The 25,113-nt window shown below is 45.7% G+C and overlaps 1 protein-coding gene across 1 annotated transcript in view; it reads right to left on the bottom strand.

Annotated features, from left to right (window-relative positions):
* Window positions 1–25,113, bottom strand: part of DNAJC7 (DnaJ heat shock protein family (Hsp40) member C7) — a 468,661-nt gene that overhangs the window by 221,711 nt on the left and 221,837 nt on the right. Inside the window, exon 4 of the mRNA XM_078645431.1 lies at window positions 10,866–10,979. Within this exon, the coding sequence (XP_078501557.1) occupies window positions 10,866–10,979 (114 nt within the window). The remainder of the gene's footprint in view (window positions 1–10,865; window positions 10,980–25,113) is intronic.

The following is a 25,113-nucleotide window of genomic DNA, read 5'->3' as shown; positions in this document are numbered from 1 at the left end:
TCAGCGATCGAACAGCATGTCCATGAGGGAGAATTGGAAGTCACCTGAAAAACAGGTGGACTGCAGAGGAATGTGACTGCGAATGGCAGCAGTGGTTCCAATGGTCTGTCCTAACGGAATTGGTGGTATCCAAGCCACAACCAACTATGAACTTGGCAGCATTTCATCTGTCCTGGATGGTCTGGGCAAGGACAGGTCAGAGATCTTCGGGGGCACCTGCGAGGACTTGAACCATTGAGTAGCATCCCAGGAGACAGCTGGCATTCACTGAATAGAGAGTCAGGAAGGTGGAAGAAAAAAAAAACTGCTTCACAAATATTTCTACTCACTTGGATTCCTATCGGGGGTGTAGTCTGAAAAGTGTTGGGATAGACCTGCTTGTGGATACTTTCACAACTAACAGGAATGCAGGTAGGGCAAACTCTTGCTATTTGTTGACTGTGATGGTCAGAGCAAGATTTGGCTCAGGCACCCCAGAAGAAATCTTTTAGTGCTTTATTAAATGGCGTTGGGTCTCAGAAGATGTTTGCCATGACTGGAGGACTTCCATCTTATCCTCCAAGATGGGGCTCTGGAAGTCGAGGATTTCTGCTGCCCTATGCATTATCATGGCGTAAGAGGCGAATTCCTCCATGACAGACATCGCTGGCCTTCTGAAAGTCGTCATATAAGTATAAGGCAGAGCAAACTCATCACCAGCTTCATAATTATGGTCTAAGCCTGTGCCAAAAAGGGAGTGCAAGGTGTGTGTTCTCCCTTCTGGAGGTGGAAAATCAAGCAGGGGAAGAAGAACCTAAACAGCAGGCGGGGACAATTTCAACCATGGTCAGACCTGGGCCAACTGCGAGTCGGAGAGTACTACTGGTATCTCCTCATCCAGTGTCAATATATTCGGCACTGGTGTCGAAGTTCCTGGAATCGGAGCCAAAGACGGCATAATGGGCACGGAGGGTTCCACTGGCAGAGGGCAAACCCATCATAGACACTATAGAGGGCAGGCCTCCCACCTCCTTGGGGCCCAAAGCCTCTGGATCCGCATCTGGTGACAGAGAAAGAAAAGATCGGACAACAACACCCATGCGGGGCACTTATCTAGACCCCGCAAATCATTTCCTGAATGGGACAATGTCTGTGCATGCAGAGCCGCAAGGCGCTAACTACTGCCAATCTGCTGAAGAGTTTCCAGATCCAGCCTGGACCTGGGGAGCATTCAAAAGATGAGGAATCTGAAGCTAGACGTATCCATCAGAAAAAGAGCACACTGACAAAGAGACAGGAGGAGAGGGATGAGTGTTAGAGGGTTGGTAGCCAAGGTTTGGGCTGATAAGGAGAACACAGAAAAACAAAGGGGGGGGGGATTGGGAGAAGATGGTGGACTGGGCATTTCGAGGAGCATATGGGGAAGCGGGATGGAGGAACACTAGACGATGGCAGATGGGAGGGCTTTACAAGGATTGCACAGGGGAAGGAGGGTGAAGCAAAAGCAAGAGAAAACATGGGAGGGAGCCAGCAGAAGCAGAGTGGGCTACAGAGAGTATTACCTCCTGCAGTACAATGCAATCATTCAAACGAATGTGGATATATACCCCGAAACAACCCACAGCATTAGGTGTGAGACTCCAGTGGGCTAGGCCAATGCGTGATTGGCAAAGTGTCAAGCTAATGACTGAAAAAGGCCAGATGAAGTAAGCCAATGGCTTAAAGGTGAGGCCCTAAAACCCATTATATGTATATTGTTATTAATAGGTTCATTTTATTATTATCAAAACCCAGACCTAAACACTTCTAAAACAAAACAATCAATTAATCAGTGGTTTATCAGCCTCCTCTACTGAGACAAAAGTGTTAGTCTACGAGACCGAGGCTTTTTCGGAGTCCGTTCCATATTTGGGATGCAAAAACCCTCATTGTCCTACTCTATGCACAGTGAGAGACCAGGAATTTGAAACACTCAAGAGAGTCATACTCTGCCTTCAATGCAGTCTGATTTTCTCCCATCATGAATCACTGCATCAACCAGAATCAGTACTCCTTGCGATTTAAGTAGAGATCCAAGGTAAACATAAGAATATTTACCTTCTGTAATGCTATTTATGGAGTGTACTGTATTAACCACAGATTCTTCACCTTGAATGTAGAAGCTCCCACAATAGCTCCAGAGTGTAGGTGTCACAGGCCTCCATTGCGACCATATCACCTTCAGACCTGAAAGTCTCGGACTCGCTATGGGGAATGGGGAGTGGGGAACAGGGGAAGGGATGGGGGTGGGAGAGAGAACACCTTCAAAGCCACTATGTCCAGAAGTGCCCAGATTAAGGAAATCCTCTGCATAAGCTGAGGATGGGATTTTGTTTTTTGGACGTGGCTTAGCAGACGACCGGAATGGCAGCGCTGGGCTAAAACTCTCCCGGTCCAAGTAATCCGGACACTTCCCGGCCACTAATGAGGTCCACACTTGAAGAACGACTGGCGGAACAGGCACCGGCTGGGGACTGGCGTCCGATCCTGGAGGCGAAGATATTCCTGAAAGTTGAGCGGCAGCGCTACACAAGATGGCGGCCTGACGGGAACGGCAATCCTCGATCCCCAGCGGCACAGAGGAGAGGGAATCTACACCCGATGGTGGGCGGTGCGGTGAGTGGAGGCGACGGGCTGTTGTAGCCGAAGCAGAGCCCTGAATAGCAGGTGGTGCCCTGTGGCACCACAGCGTCATCGGACCTCCGGCACGAGTTCCGGTCCCACCTCAAATATCTGCAGCAGCGCGGGGGCCTTCACTACGGCGCCTGCGAACGCTGCCAGGGCCGGAATCGCAGTATTTAGCAGCCGACTGCTCTGACGCTCCTGAGCCCTGGGGGCTGCTGTGGCTGTAGGTCAAGAGTGTGCTGGGCCCTTTTTTCCCCCCCCCCTTCCCCTCAAGCTTCCCAATAACAGAGGAGCCCCAGGCTGTATTCCCCCTGCTGCGGAATCGGACTGCCTGCCTTGCCAGCACAATTGAAGGCCCCTCTGCCATTATGAAGGCCCTACTAAGACCCTGCATCGCCTCTTAGCTCTGGACCTCAGAGGATACTACATCTGCACGGTTAAGGGAACAATTTGGCGATGCGCTACAGGATAATCACGAAGCAGAACAAATCTGCTACACACAGACTCACTGTTGTGTGTTTATTTACACGCACTGCGCCTTCGCGGGCAGCGGCTGGCGGCGCGGCCTGGACCGTAATGGAGCTACGCTTAGAAGTACTGCAGGGGTGTCATTACAGAAGACTAAACATCCACTTAGGGTGCTTCACTGAATCATTGCATATAACACCTCCTATAAGGCCCTCCAAGGTTCACGCGGCATGAGCCGCAAGACTTTGAAACAGCGGCAACTCCCTTTTGAAAAAATTACGGACGCCAATCGAGACCTGCCTAGCGACATGGCGACTGGAGGGCAGACACCACATGCACCGGCGGAAGACACCAACCAGCTGGGACCCTTGCTGCTAGAGATGAGAGCAGGATTCAAGGCACTAGACACTCGCTTTGATACCTTGGACAAGCACATGGCAGACCTAGGGGCAAAGATCCAGGTGCATGACAGGTGCCTGGACGTGGTGGAGTCCCGAACATACAATTTGGAGGATGGAATGACCCAGTCCCTGAAAAGGGTAGATCGTATGGAGCGCATTCTGAAGGAAGTCGCAATGAAAAACAAGGATTTAGAAGCAAGGAGTCGACGCAACATCATCCACCTCGTTGGCATTCTGGAATCGACAGCCACTGGGCGCATGGACACTCTAGTGGAAACTATCCTGACTGACCTTTTTGGTAAAGAGGCATTCACCCCAAGCTTTGTGGTAGAACGTGCACACAGGTCTCTAGGGCCGAGACCGAACCCTGGCCTCCCACCCAGACCCATCATAGCCAGGATAATGAACTTTAGAGATCGAGACAATGCACTGCGACTGGCCCGTGCAAAGAGCGACCTCACATGACAGGGCTCTAAGCTGTCCCTATACCCTGACTTCACCGATATGGTGCAAGACGCTAGAAGAAAGTTCCAGGGAGCCAAGGCTACGCTTAAAAACTTGAGACTAAAATATGGCATGCTTATCTTGCCAGATTAAGGGTGGAAGTCAATGGCCGCTCCCGAATATTTGAGAACCCAACGGAGGTGCAAGAATTCTGCCACACATACCAACTTAATAATAAGCGCAACTCCGACGCTGCAAACTCCTCCCCTCCTCAAAGTGGGTTGGATGCCAGCGCAGACCTGTTCTTAAGCTCGGGACATGGTTGATTGTTCAATTTGAATGTATTGCCGCTACTTTGTTTGTTCATAATTAATATTGGGTCTTGTCTGAAAAAAGAAAGCATTATCTGTCATTGGTTACTGGACCGTTGGATAGTGTACTTGCCCACCATTGGTGTACACCTAAGATCGTTTTGGTTAAGACAACATGTACCCCATTAGACTGGATTTCCAAACGTTTCAAGGTTTACAGGTGCCATGCAATATACCTGGAAAATGGGATTGCCTCTCCGAATGGGCGGGAAGGCTGGGTGAGGGGTGGTAGAAGGGGAATTGGAGTTCAAGCTTTGCACTGACTTTATGTTTTATATAATTACAGACACTTTTGCAGGGTAAAAACATGGGTTATCCATCAATATTGTACAAGACGCGCTATCATGGCACACTTAGGTCACAACTCCGGCCCCTCAAGTGTGACTTTAGTCACATGGAATGTTCGGGGCTTAAACGACACCCGTAAAAGGAGACAGGTGATACATTACTTGATCTGCCACAAGGTGGACGTCGCCTTTCTTCAAGAGACACATCTCCCCCCTGGTGACCGGTCCCACTTTGCATCTTCGTGGGGCCCACACTGTTACTTTGCCAACTACAGCAATTACGCTAGGGGCACAGCCATTCTCATTCATAAACGACTTCCCTTCAAATGCCACTCAATCGTATATGATGATGCCGGCAGATTTGTAGTTGTGGAGGGCACACTTTTCAACCACAATATTGCGATGGGATATATACATGGTCCCAACATGGACTCTCCTGATTTTTTTCATGCCCTCCACTCGAAACTGCTACAACTAGGCTCCACGCCCCTTCTTTAACGTCACACTCAACCTGGTATCTGACTGCACATCCACAGCCCCATACCCTAAACCAAGAGCACGCAGAGCCCTGCACTCCATGTGCGATCATCTCACATTACTAGACTTGGGACGAGTCTACAACCCGGTCCACACCACATATACACATTACACCAGCGTAAGGGACACTTGGACATGGCTTACTGGGGCTATTGGTTCCTCGCCCCGAAGGGTTTGAAAGGCAGTGGAGATTCCAGAACCGTGCTCTAAACAAGAACTCTATGTAGCCATAGAGGACTACTTTGAATTGAACACTGGCTCTGTGGATTCTGAGGCGGTGTTGTGGGAGGGATTTAAGGCCTATATGAGGGGAATATGTATCTCAAAGAGCTCCGGGGCACTTTGCGACATACGTGGCACACTCTCCCTTTTAGAGAATGAACTAACTACATTGGACACTGATCAGACGACAACTGCCGAACCGGGCTACAACATGAAACGAGGAAACAGGAAGTCTTGGTTAACTGGTTGGTTGTGGATGGTGGACTGCACCTCATTTTTAAATCCAGAGATGCGTAGCCACGCGTGTCTGCTTAGGAATACGCTAGTATTAATGGACCTGGCTGATGTGTCAGCTGCGTCAAGTGCACATTTAATGGAAGCATTAGTTATAAATTTGCCTTCCCGTATGAGGTCGTTAGCCTTGGCTTTAAAAGGTTCTGGCAGGTGTTGGAGTAAACCTGCAAGTTGATCGTAATGTGCTCTATCATAGCGTGCTAGTAGAGCTTGTGTGTTCGCAATCCTCCATGAATTAGCAGCATGCGAGGCTACTCTTTTGCCTGAGGCTTCTAATATCTTAGACTCTTTGTCAGGAGGGGGAGCATCTCCTGTTTGTGAGTTAACTCTCTTTCGAGTGTTTGCTACTACTAGTGAGTCTAAAGGCAACTGGGATTTAATATAAGTAGGATCTGTAGGGGCCGCCTTATATTTCTTATCAATTCTGGGATTGAGTACACGCGCTCTGGCTGAATCTTTGAATATGTCTGGCGCGTGTTTTAGTACCCCTTTTAACATAGGAAGTGTCCTTACATTTTTCTCTGAAGTAGGAAAAGTGTCAAATAGAAAATCTTCTTCTATTGGGTCGGTGTGCATGTCGACATTGTGGTATTTTGCTGCCCTAGCCAGCAGTTGGTTAAAAACAATGGTGTCGTCAGTAGGCAACTGCTTTGTAGGGTATGTGGAGGTGTCTGGGATGGGTTGTGGGTCATATGGATCATTTTGGTCATCCCATGTGTCATCCTGTGCATCAGTATCCTCTGGTTCATTAAAGCTATCCTGAGGATCTTCCCCCATGTTATCTCCATCATTATCATCTGAATGTGTAGGAGAGTAGGGTACAAAAGGCATATTAGGAAAGAAAGGAGGAGGAGGACTAAAAGGCCTTGAGGGAGATGTCCCGAAGTCTTTTTTCTTTGGAGGAACAGGGGAAGGAGTATCCATGTCCAAAGGTCTCTTTTTCTAGTGTTAAACGTGTCCTGTTTCAGGGTCTATATACAGTTTAGGTTGTTCCTCAGTTACTGGATCAGGATGGAAGAGTTCTTCCTCAACTGTCCGTGGCTTTGGCGCCGATGTTTTTGGCTTAGTGACTTGTTTGTGACTTTTTGGCTCGAGGACCTTTGGTTGTGGAGCTTTTTTCGGCTCGGCTGTTGCTTTCGGGTCGGTAACCTTTTTCGGTTCGACGTCCTTTGTTGGTTTAACAGTTTTTTTCGGTTCAGCGACCATTTGTGGGTCGACGACCTGTTTCAGATCGACCGGAGCTTTTGGTTCGATACGCTTTTTATGCTAGATGGCCTTTTTCGGCTCGATGTTTTTGGTCGAGTCAATGGCTTTTTTCGGCTCGACTGGCTTTGTAGTGTGATCCTGTTTTTGTTGATCGACACTCTTTTTAGGATCGACGGCGTTCTTTGGGTCGGGTGTTCTTTTTGGATCGACGACCCGTTTTGGTTCGAGGCTCTTCTTTGGCTGGATAGCTTTCGGCTCGATAACCTTTTTGGGTTGGACGACCTTCTTTGGTTCGACCACCTTTTTCTGTTAGACGACCTTTGGTTCGACAACAAGGGCACACGCTGGGCAATTTTCTTCGTTGTGCTCCGGTGATAAGCACTTGTTGCATACTGTATGTTTGTCAGAATGCGGGAATTTGGAGTGGCATTGTGGGCACCTTTTGAACGGGCTCCTTTCCATCGACAGCAGGCCCACGTGGCGTCGAAAGGCCCAACGGCCTGCGTGGACGACCGGATCAAGATGGAAAGTTTGGTCGAGTCAAGAAGTACCGAACGAGAACAATACCGTCGAAGTAGAAGGCCTTTTGGCCTTAGAAAGTAGTTTAGTTTTGGTTCCGAAGTTGGAGTAGAGGAATAACATCCGAACCCAATGGCGGAAAAAAACAATCTAAGGATGGAGAAGATGCCCATGCGCACTGTAGTCCAGGGGAGGAGTCACCTATCTCGTGATACTTCGAAGACTCTTCCAGGACAACAAGGTGAAATCATCCGGACCCAACACTGGGCGGCGATCTATGCTAAGATATGAATTCAGCAGCCCACATGCCTCGAACATAAGCGTACGCATCCTGCAGGTGCAAAGTCAACATCCCAATCATTGGGTTCGAAGGCCATCAAAACTAGGTAAGAGTCATCATTTTTAATATCTCCTTTTTAAGAAGGCAGTTAAGCCGTCTGAGGTCCAAAATCGGCTGAGACCCCTGTCCTCCTTCAGGAAACAAGTAGTACAGAGGGAAGTCTTTAATTCCTCTCTCTGCCCCAGTTACACCTAGATATCACCCTTGGCTATTATCATCAAAACATCTCTTGGGAGAGTATTGGAAAATTGGAGAGGTGTGCAGAGAAGCGTCTAGGAAGGGCGGAATCAAACTGAACAATCTTAGTGACCCACTGGTCCATGCAATTGAACACCAATAGGGTAGGCAATGCTGGGCACTGCCCATATTGCCCCCAAATGGTCATTAAAGAGGTTTAGCAGAGGTGGCGTGAGTTGAAGTTGGATTTTGAGGACTTCAGTATCTAACACTGCCGCTGCTTCTAGAGACATGAAAAGTGCGGACTGGCCAACAGTTTGAGGCCAGCTTTTGGTAATGTTCAAAACACCTCAAATAGTCACTAAATTTCTATTATCACAGGTGGAATTGGGAAACAGGCAAAAGTAACTCTGAGTAGCAAGCCATAGCACAGTCATTGTTAAAGCATTCAAAAACTGCATTAGCTTTCTCATCAAAATGCCTAGTCTTGTTAAGAGGAAGGTCAACAAGGGAGCATGGACATGAAAACCCAGTAAAACACATCTATGAAATACCCCTGAACGATGATGGGATTCATGGAATCAGCAACAGAATCAGTGGTTTCCAGACCAGAATGCAAAATGTAAAGCAGCATCCTGACCATCCTGAACGGTTTTGGCAAAACCATTGCGATAATCTCCAAACAATACAGGGAAAACCTCGCACATCATGTCTCGAAAGCCATGGGTTTAGCTACCGAGAAGGCAACCAACATTTAAAGAGTGCTATGAGAGACTGCTGGGAAGAAAGATCTTGCCTACTGCACCTATCCACCTTAACTCCTTGTACAGTGGATCAGAGGAAAGCGTTTGTGTTTAGCCTGCCAAGCTTTCCAGTCTAGGATGCAGAATCAGACATTTCAGAGCACCTGGCACATGTCTGTGTTGACTCCTAACCGGTTGACTCAGAGGTGTGCGAAAAAAGGACTTCGTCAATCTCGCCACAATTGATCAGTCTGGGTTGTTAAAGGTCAGCGAGGGTTCCAAAGCATAAGGCCCGGCTACAAGATTTCACTCAGGAAATTCACTTTCATTTATTCTATGGGAAGCTGCAAGTCTAGTACTCCCACAACCTTACAACTATCATGGCAAAACATGCACTCTACTCAGTGGAGGAGGGGGAGGTTCCAGAGACTTATCCAACTGTGGCATTCTGAGCGCCACTGGATAAGCAGGAATCAGTGTGCTCACAGTCTCAGAGAGCACTAGAGTACAAGTAAAAACGGCTCTCCAATTTCTAGTAATGCTGAATTAAAGGCAAAGAATTCTGATAGGAGTCCTCCTTAACTGATGTTTGGGTATTAACAATGTAACATCACAAACGGAGAACCCCTGTTAAGAGTTTCAAGAGTTGAGCCGGCACCACTGGATCCATGACAGTGATAACGAAGGAGTAGAAGGGAAGGCTTTGGTGGAAATGTTTGTGTATGACCATGTTGCTTTCGGAGGGTGCTGGTATGAATCTGATATGAGAGATCCAGAACCATCTTGAAACACTGCAGCATGCAAGTCTTTAAATGCTGCAAATTGCTGAAGAGTTGGGGGTGGCCAAGGGAATTAAGGGTGCATTGGTTTCAGATCTAGCATTAGGTATGAGTCAGAGGCCACAGTCAGGTCCTGAAAACACAGACTATTTGGTCTCTTTATAAAATGAGAGAGGTCAAAGCGAGCAAGAGAGCAGGCTCAAAACACAGAACCAGCCTGCTTTCAGTGTTCACAGACTTAAGAGCTTGGCTTCCAGATGGACTTCAAATCAATCAGCGACCATATGTCACAGAACTTTGAGTCAAGGCACCCAAGACCTACAGGAGGTTCCATGACAAACATGTTTGTGGAATGCATGACATGGCTTAAATCCTGCCATTTTAGAGTTCAACATCCCTGCATAGCGCTAAACGATAGTGGTAAACTTCAATAAAAAGTCTGAAATTGGTAGGAGCAAAGCGCCAAATCCACAATGAAGTGTGGGAAAAAAAATAGGAACCGAGATAAGTGCACAGGGCCTATATACAATGCCATATCATTGGGTCTGGAGGAAGAACAGTGCCAAGACATAGGTAAATGGCATTACCTAACAGTCCAGAGGAGCTATTGCAGGAGTTTCTGGAATCAATCTGTTGAGTTGGGGAGATTCACAAGGTGAGGAATCAGCAGTTATGAGGAATCAGCAGTTATAGGTATTCGCAGTTATAAGTATACATCATAAATGCTATATTTTAGTTTGGCCTAGACCAGCAATTTCTTTTTTATGATGAAGTAGCCCCTACTTTAGAGATGCTAGGCCATGTGTATGCTTTGGTAATAGCCTGTACATTGGTCAAGTGTCAGAAGACTACTGTCAACTCTGGAGGGTTCGGATTTGTTTTTCCACAGGCAACAGAGAGGGATCAAGTTGAACAGGAAACGAAAGGCAGCAATCTGTCTTGGTTGTAACAACCCAAATGCAGAATCAGCTTGACAGGGGTTAGCAGCCCTGCACCCAACATTGGCCTTTGCGTAAATATACAAGTACAATCTATTGATTACTGGAATTGTAATGGCTGGTAAAGTAGGAATAGAGATCAGGGTAAACAGCATAGACTACAGACTCAGACCACTTCAACAGGCAGTGGAGGGAGAGGGGGCGTTTATGTGTGGAATCAATATGGAAAGAGGATAGAGAACTGTAACTCCAAGATAACATATGCAAAAACCTGAGCACAGAGGACTGTTCACCAGAAAAGAATCAACCAACTTTACAGCAATTAATGAAACACAGTGCTTAAAAAGTAGCTCACTTAGGCGGTAAACAGATGGAAGGACCAACTTCCAGTAGAAACATAGTAAAACCTTCCAAATTAAAAAGGTTTATGAACAATGAAGTACAGAGCAGCATACAAAACCTGTTTTTCCTTCCTATGTCTCCCCTCATGTCTTACCTCTAGTAGTGCTTGGGTGTTTTTTGGCTCCAGTTCTAGAACTTTCTGAAAGCAGCGGCAGGCAGCCATGGCATTCCCCAATGACAGATGGCACTTGCCTTCTCGTTGGTGGCCCTAGAACAATTTGTACTTCAATTATTCAAATGTGTTAAATAATTACCGCCAAATTATACAGGTGCAAAATGAAAAACATTAGTAACTCAAAACATTAAAAAACAAGGAATTATTGATATTTTTCAAAAATAAGACTAAGGAATACGGCTCACTATGTGGTTGGCTGACTGAGATGAGCCTGTATGAGGGAGAAGGGTGGTGGACTGCATGTGATTCTATGACACTTGTTTATTTTTTTCTCCAATATTGCATCTTTCATAGATTCACATGCTTGAATCCGAATAGCAAGCAAAAAAAATGTACCACTGTCAATTGCTCACCTTATAAGAAAATGATGCTGAACTACCGCCAATTATTCCAATAGCCACCCAGAGCAGTGACAGCAGGAAAAGTTTGTAAGTGGAAGGGAAATACAGGCTGAGAGTTCAACTGAGCTGGCATGTGAAATGAGAGACTTTTGTGTTTCATTGTCCAAGTGAACCAGTATAGAGGATTCTGAAATCTTTGGGAGTAGGGCCTGGAGTCTTAACCCCTTCCCCGCGGGGCTAATTCGCCTGCTGTACTGGGGGAGGAAGGCGGGGGGCGCGCAGCACCGCGGTGCTCATGACGAGCTCGGCCCAGCACAGCAGGGGAATTATCCCCACGTGGGCCCGGCGCAACGGTCAGGACGAGCTAAGCTCGTCATGAGCACAGCGCGACCGTGCCTCATGACGAGCGTACGCAATAGGTTAAAGCTAAAGTTTGTAGTTTTAATAGACTGATATGAATCTGTAATTCTTGGAATTACCATTTTTTATTGACCTCCAGGGCCTGAAGGTGAGCACCCCAACGTTCTAGGGATATATCTGTGGATATTACAAATACAGGAGGTAAATGTCGATATATTGCCTTTTTGTCCACCAGGGTATCAATTCGTTCATCTTTTTTCGTGGCCTTTACAAAGTCCTCGAAGGATCCATGGTCCTGTGGCCATTAGCGGTCTAGTTTTTCCCGGAATGGTCTCATTGATAGCTGCTAATCTGGAATCAAAGGGATGCAGGATAAACTCCTAACATGGAAAGATTTGTACATTTAAATTGAAGTAGACACTTTAGTACTTTGTGAGCTAGATAAGTTGTTTTCTGAATCCTTTCCTTTGTAGGAAACACCCTTCCCTGGTCTGTGTTAAGTACTGCTCCCAGAAAAGTAATCGCTATTTTTGGTTTTGAGTTTTTTGCTTTCTGAACAGACTGGGCATTGCCACGCTAAATGTCTAGTTAAGGGAACATTTGGTGACCCAAACTTTTAAGATATGCTACTAGTGGGGTCATGCAGTTGGTTAAAACGCATGGAACACACTTGAGGCCTAAAGGGAGGACCATGAACTGATAATGACAACCAGCAACTTTGAACCTTAAGTACGGTCTGTGGGCTGGATGCATGGGAATGTAAAAGTAAGCCACATGGAGGTCTAGGGATGTCATGTAATCTCCCTTGTTTAACAGCTGAAGAATTTCCTGAAGGGTGACCATCGGAAGTGATTGCTTTTTCAGTAATTTGTTTAGCGGTCTTAGATCTAGTGTTAGTCTCATTCACCTGATTTATTCCTTTTAGGGAAACAAAACAAGTAGAAACCTAAGTTCTTGCACCATTTTGAAGTCATGGTTTTATTTCCAATTTTAATTGTGGTAGTTGTTGGACTGATCTCTTTGGAGTTGGGTATGTAGGTGGCATTGTGAGAAACTCTATGGTGTGCCCCATTAGAATGAATACCAGGACCCAGTGGTCGCTTGTGATAGACCTCCATTGTTCGTAGAAGTTGGATATTTGTCCCCACTATGGGTTGAAAGGGACTCGTGGCCAGCGATGGGATGATATCATGGCTGTCTGGAAGAGGTCTGCGTTAGTCAATGTGTTGCCATTTTTCTACAAGGTGCCTGTCTGGAGTAGGCCAAAGGTGGAGGTTGTGTAGATAGTTGATGGCCGTATTGCAGGATGCAATCCTGCATAATTGGCAGGTAGGGTTAGTAACGATAATATTGGTACCCACTGGTAGGGAATACACCTAGCCCTCTAGTGCCCCGAAAGGGCAGGGTTCTTCCTCGATCCATAATGATCTTGCTGTGTCCATGTTTGTTTTGATAAATTGCAAAGCATCGTCAAGCTTTTCAAAGAAAGCCCCAACATCGTAAGGCATGTCGTTAATCCGTTTCTGGACTTCAAAGAGGAAAGATGTTGAACGAAGAGTATGCTTCTTTTTTTTTTCTTCTTTTTTTCTCCTCATATACCATTGTTGGAATTTTGAAGGGAACTGGCCACCTCCAAGTAGTTGGTCATCCTGATCTGGCCCTGATATTTCCGACCAATAACAGTGGTGAAGCCCAGTCCTCCAAGTTGCCACTGCTATCCCAATCCACTCCATTTCGCACCGTAGTTTGCGCCCTGTGTTACTTTGGAGATAAGGGAGCCGACAGGGCCCAGGATAAATCATAGGAAAACCGATCACCTGTTTTGCCAGGCCACTAGGGCCGCCCAGATTTTAACCAAACTTGTGGGGTCGCATGCCATGTCATATGTACTCGTAAAAATAATATGTTTTAGACAATTAGAAAAGATTGGGGTGGTGGGGGGTTGATCCTTCCAAGCTCTACCTATTTCACGTCTCGCAAGGAGGATGACATAAAAAATAAATTTTGTAGAGGGATCCCTTATGTTATATTCAGAGATCAGTCCGGAAAAAATAGTTCTTGCAGTGATTTCCAACAACAGTTGAACATCTTCCAAAAAGTCCTGGATCTTGACCCAGTAGGTTTTTATCTCTGGGCAGTCTGCGAACATGTGAACATCATCCCCGGCTGGGTATCTACATCTTGGGCAATAGTAGTCTAAGTTAGAAAATTTAGCTAGTTTTTTAGGTGTTATATACGCCCTGTACATAGTATAGAGGTGGTTTCTTTTTAATGTGGCTAGTTTGACCACTGCCTGCATGATGGTAAAAGAATCAGACGACAGAACCTCAATATTTCCACCGTCCAGGTTTAAAGCGTTACCCCAAAGTTTTTGTAGGTCTAGTTCTGTGACGTTGTCCGCGTCTAACATAGCCGTGTACCAGTACGAAATTTGGTTTTTCCACCTTCCACTCCTAGATATTAGATCAAACTTCGGATTTGATTCATTGAAGATTCATGATCTGGTTGACCACCATCCGGACAGCTGGTAATATTTGAATATAGTGAGTGTTCCACCTGTCAGATTGGATAACATCTCCCAGCTTAAAAGCTTAGAGTCTAACTGAAGGTCTTCCCAATGCTCTAAACCAGCCATCCTCAGGGGCCGAGATAAACGATCTTCAAGACAAGCCGGTGCACCGGGGGAATCCCAAATCGGGGCTTGTGCAGCATAATATGGAATATCAAGCCTTTTTCTAATGTATACCCAATTTTTTAGAGCTGCCCCCAAAGTCTTTAGTCTAACCTTTTTAAAAAACTTCGGGTCCCCGAACTTAAAAAGAAAAAAGTCTTGTCCCTGTGGTATGTCTTGCAATAGTGCATTGAAGAGTATGCCTAGGGAAGATAGATCGTTTTTTTCGGCCAATAATCTAAACTTTTTAAAGTGGAATGCATGTCAATAAACAAATAGATCTGGAAAGGCCAGCCCTCCTGTTTTTAGACTTCGCCTAAGCTTTTTCCAAGAAATTCTCGGAGATTTTGAATTCCAGATAAAGGATCCTAGTTTCCCTTGTAATTTTTTAATAGCTGGTGTGTTAAACGATAAAGGGATGGAATTAAACAAAAACGTTATTTTTGGAAGGATGATCATTTTGATCAAATTAACTCTCCTGAAGATATTTAATGGGAGGGATGACCACCGCTGAAGGAGGGCACAGACATCTTTTGAGACTCTATCAAAGTTTATTTTAGCTATATCCTCAATTTTTTGGGCTAGATGTACCCCCAGGTATCCATTTCTAGTCTTTGATCCCTCAGTCGCTAGTTCTTGGTTCCACTCCATAATCTCAGTTTTGTCTTTGTTAATGGTATATCCTGAGATCTCTCTAAACACTTTAGCTGAATCTATTAATCTTAGAAGTGCTTCCGCTGGATTTGAAGTGAACATAAGCAAATCGTCAGCGTATAACGCAAATTTCAATTCCAAATTAGAGATCTTAAAAGGTTTAATTACCGGGTCGGATCTCAGCAAACAAATGAAGGGCTCTATGTATAAATTAAACAACAGAGGCGATAACGGGCAACCCTGCCTAGTTCCATGGGCAATGGTTACCCAATCAGTGAGGGATCCATTAACTAAGATTTTTACGCGTGGGGAGCAGTAGAGAGACCTTATGGCTGTTCTAAAATTGTTTGGGAATCCAAAACTTGTCAGGGCTTGCCACAGATATGACCAATCTACTTGGTCGAAAGCCTTAGCGGCATCGACCGCTACGAGGGTCAGAGGGAGCTTTTTGTCAACTGCAACATCAATCGCTGCGATGGCTTGGAACGTTAACTCATTAAGTTGCCTTCCTGGGATGATGCCCCTCTGATCATCATGGACAATGGTTTTGATTATTTTGGCCAGTCTCGCTGCTAACACCCCAGCAAATATCTTGTAAGCTGAGTTTAATAAAGAAATCGGTCTGTAGGACTCGATTTTTGATGGATCTTTATTTGGCTTTAGTATTAGGGTGACGGTGGCTTCTGACCATGAATTTGGGGTCCTCTCCCCCCTCAGAAGGATTTTGTTAAACAATGCGGTTAAGACAGATATTATTTGCTCCAGAACCAAGCTGTATACCTCCACCAGAAGGCCATCTGGACCCGCTGCCTTTCCTTTAGCCATTGTTCTGATCTGAATTCTTACTTCACATTCTCTGATATCAGAGGCAAGATGGATCTTATCACCCTCCGACAGACTGGGGAGCTGTATCTTACCAACCAATCTTCCACCCTTTGTAAAGAGTGACAGGTGTTAGCTTTATATAGACTCTGCATAAAAGATTTGGCCTCCTCCCTTATTAAATCGTCATCGAAAGTGATATGTCCTGTGCTGGGGAGATAGACTGTTGATCTGGTTTCTGATCTTGTCTGCCCGAGATTTCCATGCTAGAAGACGGCCACATTTCTCCCCATATGAAAAATTTTGGAGCTTGCTAGCATCCTATCTTTCTTTTAGGACTTTATCGGGGCTTGCTTGATACTCTGCCCACAAGCCATCAAGCTCTTTTTGTAGGCGAGATTTAATGTTTGGCTGGTCTGCTGATGCTCTCTGAATCTCCTGTTCTTTTAATTTTAGCTTCAGGAGACCCTCTTCCTGTTTCCTCCTATTAAGTTTATTTCTTCTGATCATCATGGCACTCAAAGAGCCTCTAATAAAAGCTTTATATGCCTCCCATATCACCTGCTGACTAGTTGAGCCATTATTGTGCCTGAAAAAATCCTCAGTCTGTATCGCTAAGTCTAGCTCAACCTCCTCTTGTAATAACAAGGCCCTATCCAAAGTCCATCTCCTCTGTTGTTCCTTCTGCTTAAAGAGAACTATAAGCTCGACAGTCAAGTGGTCTGACAGTATCGCAGGAATATAAGAAATAGACTCCACTGCAGAAAAAAAGATTGATCTATAAGGAAAAAGTAAATTCTGGAGTGGTGTCCATGTCTTCTACTATAGAAAGAATAATCCCTTTTTGTATCATTTTTAACTCTCCAAACGTCTATAAGATTGAAATCCTTCATAATATTCTTAAGCTCCATCCGGGATCTTAGTGGGGGTGCGAATATAACCCTGGAGATGCGGTCCATTTTTTCATCAAAAATCAAGTTAAAATTGCCCCCTAATATGACGGGTCCAGCGAAGTCCATCATACTAGCTTTTAACTTTATTAGAGCACCCGGAACATCTTGATTTGGCCCATAGTAGGCTGCACATATGAAAGGGGTATTACCCAATGATAGTGATGCCACCAGCCACCTCCCGGTCTGATCAGTCTCAAACTTCCCAAACTTAATCCCAACGTTTGCCCTAATCACTATTGCTACTCCTCTTGTACTTCCACTTTGGTCTGAACAGATGATATCTTGGACCCACCTACATTTTCCAAACGCTGAATTACACTCTCTCATCTCTAAATGAGTATCCTCGAGTAGGCAAATGTGTGCTCCTGAATTGTACAGAAATTCGTTTACCCTAGCCAACTTCCTCCTATCTCTCAAGCCATTAACGTTCCAACTGATGATCTTAATTTTATTAGTCATGTAAACAATGTTGACCTATCCTTGGACGAAACAACTAACAGCCCACCTCCCATGAGGAACCCCTCCCATACCTGCTTTGGCGATCTTGTCGCCTGTTGGGGGGCTCACTCTATCTGGCCGGGATTTCTCCCATTATACACAAAAAAAAAAGCAAGTAGGCATCTAAAATGTGATCACTAGTTTTATTTATATTTCTCCTTCCTCCTATTTTGTGGGCTTTCTCTATCTTTTTCCTCTACCTATATTTATAATCCTTCCTCCTGATCTAGTTCCCTATTATTTACATATGTGTATATATCCCTTTTTTTTTTCTCTTTTCGCCCCCCTTTTTTTTTTCTTTTTACGAGGTATGGCCCACAAACTATCTTCTACTATAGATTCTACTGGGAGATTTCTCTTGTTAAGTTAAGTAATACTCCTTTATGAGGGAATTAAGAGAAAACGGTATTCTACATTTGCACTTGAGCGCCCAGACTTCTCTAATCAGGCATTCTATTCCCCAACTCCCATTGTCTTTGCGCCGTGACCTTTCCCACATCCGAATGTATTAAATATTTAACAGAATCTATCCGAAGTGTGGTGTCTGATAGTGCTCTTCCCAATATTAATTATAATTTGTTGTATATGTGAGAAAGTTCACCAAGATTTTCCTAGGAGTTTTCCTGTCAGTGTGTAATCTAAAAGGATCCTTGTGAGCTCTCTGGATTTCAGACTCAAGGTCTATATTGGGTCTATCTTTTAAGACTCCCTCACGCAGGAGCTTACATATCAGTGACTTAACGTCCCCATTCTTTGCCCCCTCCGGAATCTTTAGAAATTTCAGGTTGTTTCTTCTGGACTGTATCTCAAGTCTCTCAATATCCATCTGAAGCGTTTTGTTTTGCGTTTTAAGAGTCGCTAAGTCCCTCTCATGTCGTTGCGAGGCCCCCGAGAGCATGGCCACATCTTCTTCCAATGCTTCGGTTCGTTTGCTCACATCATCAAGTATATCTTGAATCAGGGAGGAGCCTAGCCTGGGATCGAGATGGCCGCCTAGTTTCTCGGCTCCGCCGATCCCAGCGCTCTTCACTATCATCCTGTCCCTGATCCTGCTCCTTTACCCAGCGACTGACATGCGGAACCTATCCTGATTCCGCCGGTGTGTCTCCCGGCGATTTCTGTGCTGTATTGGCGGTGAAGCACCTCTGCTCCTCTCCCGGCCCTACATGGCAGTGAGACCGGGGCTTTGTTTGCGGAGCTGGCTGGATGCGACCACGGCAGCGGCGGTCATCACGGAGGAGGAGGAGCCGCTCAATTGGTGAGAGGCTGCCTGGTCGATGCAGCACCGCATCCCGCTCTGACATTGTGAGCGCCCGGATACATTGTATCTGCTGTAACCACCCTGCACTATCGCCCGGCTTGGAAGTGGTCGGCGCGGTTTCTTTGTTCTCCCGGCCGGTGACGGACGCCATTTTTACACTGCGCCTCGGCGACCGACGGTGAATCCTTGGCACTCGATTGGGATCCGGATGTTGGCTGATAACGTGGAAGCCTGCACTGCGATGTCCACAGTCTCCCCCCCGTCTCTGACCCGAGGGTCACAAGTGGAGGGTCGGCATAGGGGTCTGTGTGCTGTGAGTGATGATGGCGATTGGCTCCCCGGGCGGCTGTTATTCTGTGAGCCTGGTGTGGAAGACATTGCGCTGCCCTCCCTTTCTGGGATGCCGCTTGGGACCCGTGCTGTCCTGTGTGCTTTGGAGGCTGTGAGAATTGCTCTTTGTGTTCATGCCCGAGATCTGGGGCGCCAGCTCGATGCTATTTCTACTACGGGCGGTGCTTGTTCCCCAGTGCTGTACACTGCGCCACACCCTGAGCCTGCTCCTGTTGCCTTCCATGCCGAGGTGCCTATGGTGCGGTTGGCGGATGGTTCTGATTTGGCTGAAATGTCGACCACGACGGTCGGGGAGTTCTCTGGAGTTCGTGGTTTCATAAACTGGCTGATGTATCATCTCGGGGCGCCATGTTCGTCATCTCCTTTATGTGCTGGTGGTGTGACTTTTCATCCTTTCCGGAGACTGCTGTTGTCGCTCCTGCCTGCTGCTTCCGACATGCAACCGCACTGCCCTGTCTATGTTTGTATCACTCCTGGAACTGTGACTGTGCTTTGCGTGGACTTTCGTGGGCGACCTCCTATCCTGTGTTGGCCGTTTCATGTGCTCCTTTCATCCGCGGCACTGGCCGGACGGTTGGACTCCGTCGACTTATATGATCGCAGGGGGCAAGGTTGAAACAACTTTTTTGGGACGCTATTCCTTCCACTGCTGGGATTGTGCTAAGTGAGCGGGACATTGATTGCATCGACCGTTGTTATCCTGTTGTGGTGGGGCCGGGAGCGGGCGGCCGGGTACATATTTGTTGTTGTCTTCTTTTTCCGTTGATCCTTATCTCCTTCTTGTTTCATCCTCTCCTCCTCCACCTCTTGTACTTGTTATATCTTTCCCTTCTTTGGGGCAGTTCCGGGGCGACAGGCACGCTGTTTATGGGTTAGGCCGTAGCCATTACAGGGGTGCAGGGTGGCGGGTGTGGGGGGGGGTTTGTTATTTTAGTTTATTTTGTTCTATGGTCTCTTTCGCTCTTTTCTAACTTTGGGAGGGTTCTTTCCTCTTTGTAGGGTTGGCTGTCCCTTGGCTTTGCACCTTCTTTTTCTCGGGCGTCTTCTTATGCCCCTGTCTTTTTCTTTTCTGGGGTGGGACTTTTGGGATGGTACCTGGACGAGTTGTTGAGTCTGTCATGACCTGTTCCTCGATATTATTGACTCGGTTGTCTTGCCTATTAAGTCGCTATAGTCTTTGCCCGCCTCAGTTCGCCATTGGGGTATGTCCCCCGTGTCTTTTGGAATTTTGTGTGTGGTGCTATTTCCTTGTTGTGACAGCCCCTACTCTCCTTTGCACATTTAAAAATGAAAACCTCTTATCCTTTGTTACGATGCCCGCGCCCTTGTTGGGTGTACTCTCACATATCCTGTTTACCGATTGATATGCATCTCTCCTGATTTTTTGGCTTACTGTTTTGCGGCCGGCCATGTTGGTTGTGGGCCTGCGCCTGTATCTTCTTGTTTTTTTCGAATAAAGGTTTTCAAAAAAAAAAAAAAAAAAAAAAAAAAAAAAAAGTATATCTTGAATGCATTTCTGATTTGCCTCCGACGTTTCGAACTTGGATAATAGATCCCCTCTTAAGCTGTGTATGAGTGACTCCAACAGTGTGAGTCCACTAGCTACTGCTTTCTCTTGGGGAGTACCATCACTGTTTTTTACCAATACGGCGTCACCAGTGGCGCCAGTGGCTTCAGTCAAGATGGACGAACCATTCGGAATCGAAGGAGGACTGTTATGATTAAACGTTTCCTTTTCTATTTGGACCTTCTCCTCTGCTTCAGGATCACCTACCAAGACAGTGTATCTATTCTCCAGAGTTACAGATGGGGGTACTGTGTCAGTAGCTGTAGTCTGTGTAGTGGGAGCGGGAGTAATGGGGAGGTGGGGAGACTTACCCCCCTTGAGCTCCACCATATTCTCCATAATCTTAAAATAAGATTTTAATGAAGGAGTGGGTTTTGGTTGAAGGGGACAGTTTTTTAGTACCCTCCGTTTTTTTGGTTCCCCCGACTTTAAGGTTTTCTCCTTCTTCTCCTTTCTTTTCCCCCTAGGAGAAAATGCGACTGTCTCAGGACCCGCTGAAGCGTTCAATGAAAAAAGACCAGCTCTTTGCAATTCGGAGTTGGATCTGAGCTGATATCTGTTCTTGGCAGATGATGCCACAAGTGCAGGCACATGTATCGCTCCCTTGCTGCTCTCTGGCTCTGGGGGCGAGGGTGTCTAAGAGCATGCTTCTGACCCCTTGAGGATACGGTTTGTTTAGGGAATCACGTATAATAATCTTCTAACAAAGCGTTAAGTCCTTAACTCGAAATGTGGATACCTGCATCATAGGTTCATAATGGTACAAGTATCCTTCTATTTGGTCACATTCATAAGGTTTAAGAAAAGATTCTCTGTCTCTCATTTGCGTGACTGGCTGAGATGGTGGTTGTTCTACAAATAAATATTACCCTTCCATATAATTATTGCATTCCTCATCATCATGGTCCTGATATGTAAAGGTTAATTGTCTTGGGCTGTAAGCCATCCCAAAGGGACCATCTTCATCAGAATATTCAAGTAAATGACTAGGTAGATAAGATATCACTTTAGTAGGCGATGTGTGTTCAAGAAGAATTGGCACTGTAATTCCTTATCTTAAATTAATATGACCTTTAAAGGTCTTGTCCTAGAGACCATTGCCGACAGTGATATATGCATCAATGACATGTTCTCGATTTCTTCCTCAACAGTATGGTTGATGATTTTCCGTATGGTATTGCAGTCAATGTGGTCATCTCTTCGCAGATGTTTCGGAGTTATGCCTCAGGATTTCTTAGTCAACAGGGTAATTGACAATGCTTGTGTCAATATCATCCTTTGACTTTACCTTTAGAGATGGAGTCCAAAGTTTTGAGAGAGTTCTCTGGAGACTGGATTCCTTTTTATTTTGGTGTACTGAAAATTTAGATATACAAGATTGAAGCCTAAGAGATAACACCTCTGTGCCAATCTTTCTTTCTGACCCACCAGAATCTTCATCTTGAGAAGAACCCTTAGGAGAATATTCTTCTGAATGGACCCTCTAATGGGCTTTTGTGGTCTTTTTTGAAGTATCCTGTCCCTCTTCATAAGAGGGAATATCATTGTCTTTGATTTTTTTGAAGCCACAGAAGCATAGTACCTTCTCTTGCTTTAAGTGTCTTAGAAGAGAAACTCCAACAGATCTTGCACATTTGGTTTGTGGAAGGGTGTAAACAATAAGGAAAATGCTACTTACCCAGTATGCATCTGTTCTTGGCATGCATAGCTGTAGATTCACATGCTTTGCATAGCCTGCCATCTAGTGTTGGGTTCGGATGTTGGCACTTTGTTCGAAGAAGTCTTTTCCAGTCACGAGGTAGGCGACTCCTCCTTTTGGTGATAGTGCACATGGGCATCAACTCCATTGTTAGATTGTTTTCCCACAGAGGGTGATAATGAAGTTAGTAAGAGTAGTAGAAAGAAATGTCCATGTATATATGTATTTAAGTAAGATGTCACTGCAACAGGTATATGTACCCGGGGAGGCGGTTGGGAGAATTGGAATCTACAGCTCTACATGCCTAGAACAAATGCATACTGGGTAAGGAAAATGCTACTTACCCGTATGCATCTGATCTTGGCATGTAGGGCTGCTGAATTCATATCTTAGCATAGATCGCCGCCTAGTGTTGGGTCCGGATGTTTGCACCTTGTTGTCTTGGAAGAGTCTTCGAAGTATCACGAGATAGGTGACTCCTCCCCTGGACTACAGTGCGCATGGGCATCTACACCATCTTCTGATTGTTTTTCGCCATTGTGGCAAAGATGGAGTATAGAACAGTAAGAGATGACCATGTAAATGTATGTTAAGAAGGTAACCATGCAGCTGTGACAGGCACCGGGGAGGAGGGTGGGCGATATGAATGTCAGCAGCCCTACATGCCAAGAACAGATGCATACTGGTAAGTGGCATATTCCGTTCGAGGCATGTGGGCTGCTGAATTCATATCTTAGCATAGACTGTACAGCAGTTTCTCCTCTAGCGGTGGTTACCTGTACCAGCTGCAGGGGTTTAAAAAAGAGTTTAAGGACAGCCTGGCCTACAGCAGCTTGTTGCTTAGCTTGCACGTCAACACAGTATTGTTTAGTGAAAGTGTGTATGGTAGACCATGTAGCTGCCCTACATATGTCTTCTAAGGGAATATTTCCTAGGAAAGCCATGGATGCCCCCATTTTGCGAGTTGTGTGTGCTCCTGGGGGAACTGTTAAAGTGCGCTTTGCTTTTTGATAGCATATTTGAATGCATTTAACGATCCATCTGGCTATACCTGTCCTGGAAATGGGATTACCCTTATGTTGTGGTGAAAAGGCAACAAATAGTTGTTTTGTCTTTCTGAATGATTTTGTTCTAGCAACATAATATAGCAGAGCTCTCTTAACGTCTAGTGTGTGTAGAGCTGTTTCAGCTACTGATTGCGGGTTTGGAAAGAAAACTGGTAATTCTATGGACTGATCGATGTGAAAAGTAGAGAAGACTTTTGGCATAAATTTAGGGTTTGTACGGAGTACTACCTTATTGTGGTGTATTTGCATGAAAGGTTCCTGAATGGTTAGTGCCTGTAGCTCACTTACTCGCCTAGGGGAGGTAATGGAAATTAAAAAAGCCACCTTCCATGTTAAGAATTGTAGTTCACATGAATGAAGTGGTTCGAAGGGAGGTCCCATGAGTCTGGTAAGTACTATGTTTAGGTTCCAGATTGGAGAAGGTGGATGCTTTGGATGGATAATTCTTTTAAGTCCTTCCATAAAAAGCTTTGATAGGTGGTATTCTAAACAGGGAGACATGTTGTCCGTTTTGAAGATATGCTGCTATAGCAGCAAGGTGTAGCCTTATTGAGGAGTATGCTAGGTTACATCATTGAAGATGTAGCAGGTAACAAATTATGTTTTGGATGGAGGCATCCAATGGATGGATTTGATTATTATTACAATAGATTACAAATCTTTTCCATTTAGCTGCGTAGCATGCTCCGGTAGTGGGACGTCTTGCTTCCTTGATAATGTTCATGCAGTCGGGAGGCAAGTTAAGATATCCGAACTCTAAGACCTCAGGAGCCAGATCGCTAGGTTCATCTGATTGGGATCTGAGTGTCTGATTTCTCCATGGTTCTGTGTTAGCAATTGTGATGAAAGGCGAAGCCTTTGGTGGGGGACTACAGAGTGTTCCAGGAGTGTTGTGTACCATGGTTGTCTTGCCCATGTGGGCGCAACTAGGATCATTGTGAGTGACTGTTGCCTTAGTTTGCGCGCCACCAATGGAATCAGTGGGGTTGGTGGAAAAGCGTACGCAAATCTGCCTCACCAGTTCATCCATATCGCATTGTCCTGTGACAACGGGTGTGGGAACATGGGGGCAAAGGACTGGCATTTTGAGTTTTCTTTTGTGGCAAACAGATCTATGTCTGGATGTCCCCACTTTTGGAAGAATGGGTGGAGAACTTGGGGATGGAATCTCCCATTCGTGTATTTGTTGATAGTGTCGGCTGAGTAGGTCTGCTATCTGGTTGTCTATTCCTGGGAGGTGTTCTGCCAGGAGATAAATGTTTTGAGGATTTGTCCACTTCCATATGCTCTGTGCTAGGTGGGACAGTTGTAGAGAGTGTGCCCCTCCCTGTTTTTGGATGTAGTACATGGCTGTTATGTTTTCCGTCCGGATTAACACAGCCTTGTTGGTCAAGTATTTCTGAAAAGCCTTCATTGCTAGGAATACTGCTAGTAACTCTAAGTAGTTTATATGGAGTGTCTTCGGTTTGATTGTCCATAGACCTTGGACTGTATATTGAAGGAGATGGGCTCCCAAACCTGTCAGTGATGCGTCCGCTGTTAATGCTACCTGCGGAACTGGTTCTTGGAACAGACGCCCCTTGGAAAGGTTTTGGGAGTTCCACCACTGCAGAGAGCGGTAAGTGTGACTGTCTACCAACACTAGGTCCTGTAATGGTCCTTGAGCTTGGTTCCACTGTCGTGCTAGGCATTTTTGTAAGGGGCGCATGTGCAGTATAGCGTGAGGGACGATGAATATGCAGGAGACCAATATGCCTATGAGCTGCATGAACACTCGAACTGGCAGGGAGTGTTGTGGGTGAAATTTGTGAATGAGAGATTGTATGATGGCTATCCTGTTTTCGTTTGGATATGCCCTTGCTACTGTGGTGTTGATTGTAGCTCCCAGATATTGCTGTATGTGGGAGGGTTGCAGATGTGACT

Source organism: Lissotriton helveticus, chromosome 5_1, assembly GCF_964261635.1.
Source record: "Lissotriton helveticus chromosome 5_1, aLisHel1.1, whole genome shotgun sequence".
NCBI lineage: Eukaryota > Metazoa > Chordata > Amphibia > Caudata > Salamandridae > Lissotriton > Lissotriton helveticus.
This window is presented reverse-complemented; position numbering and strand designations above follow the sequence as displayed.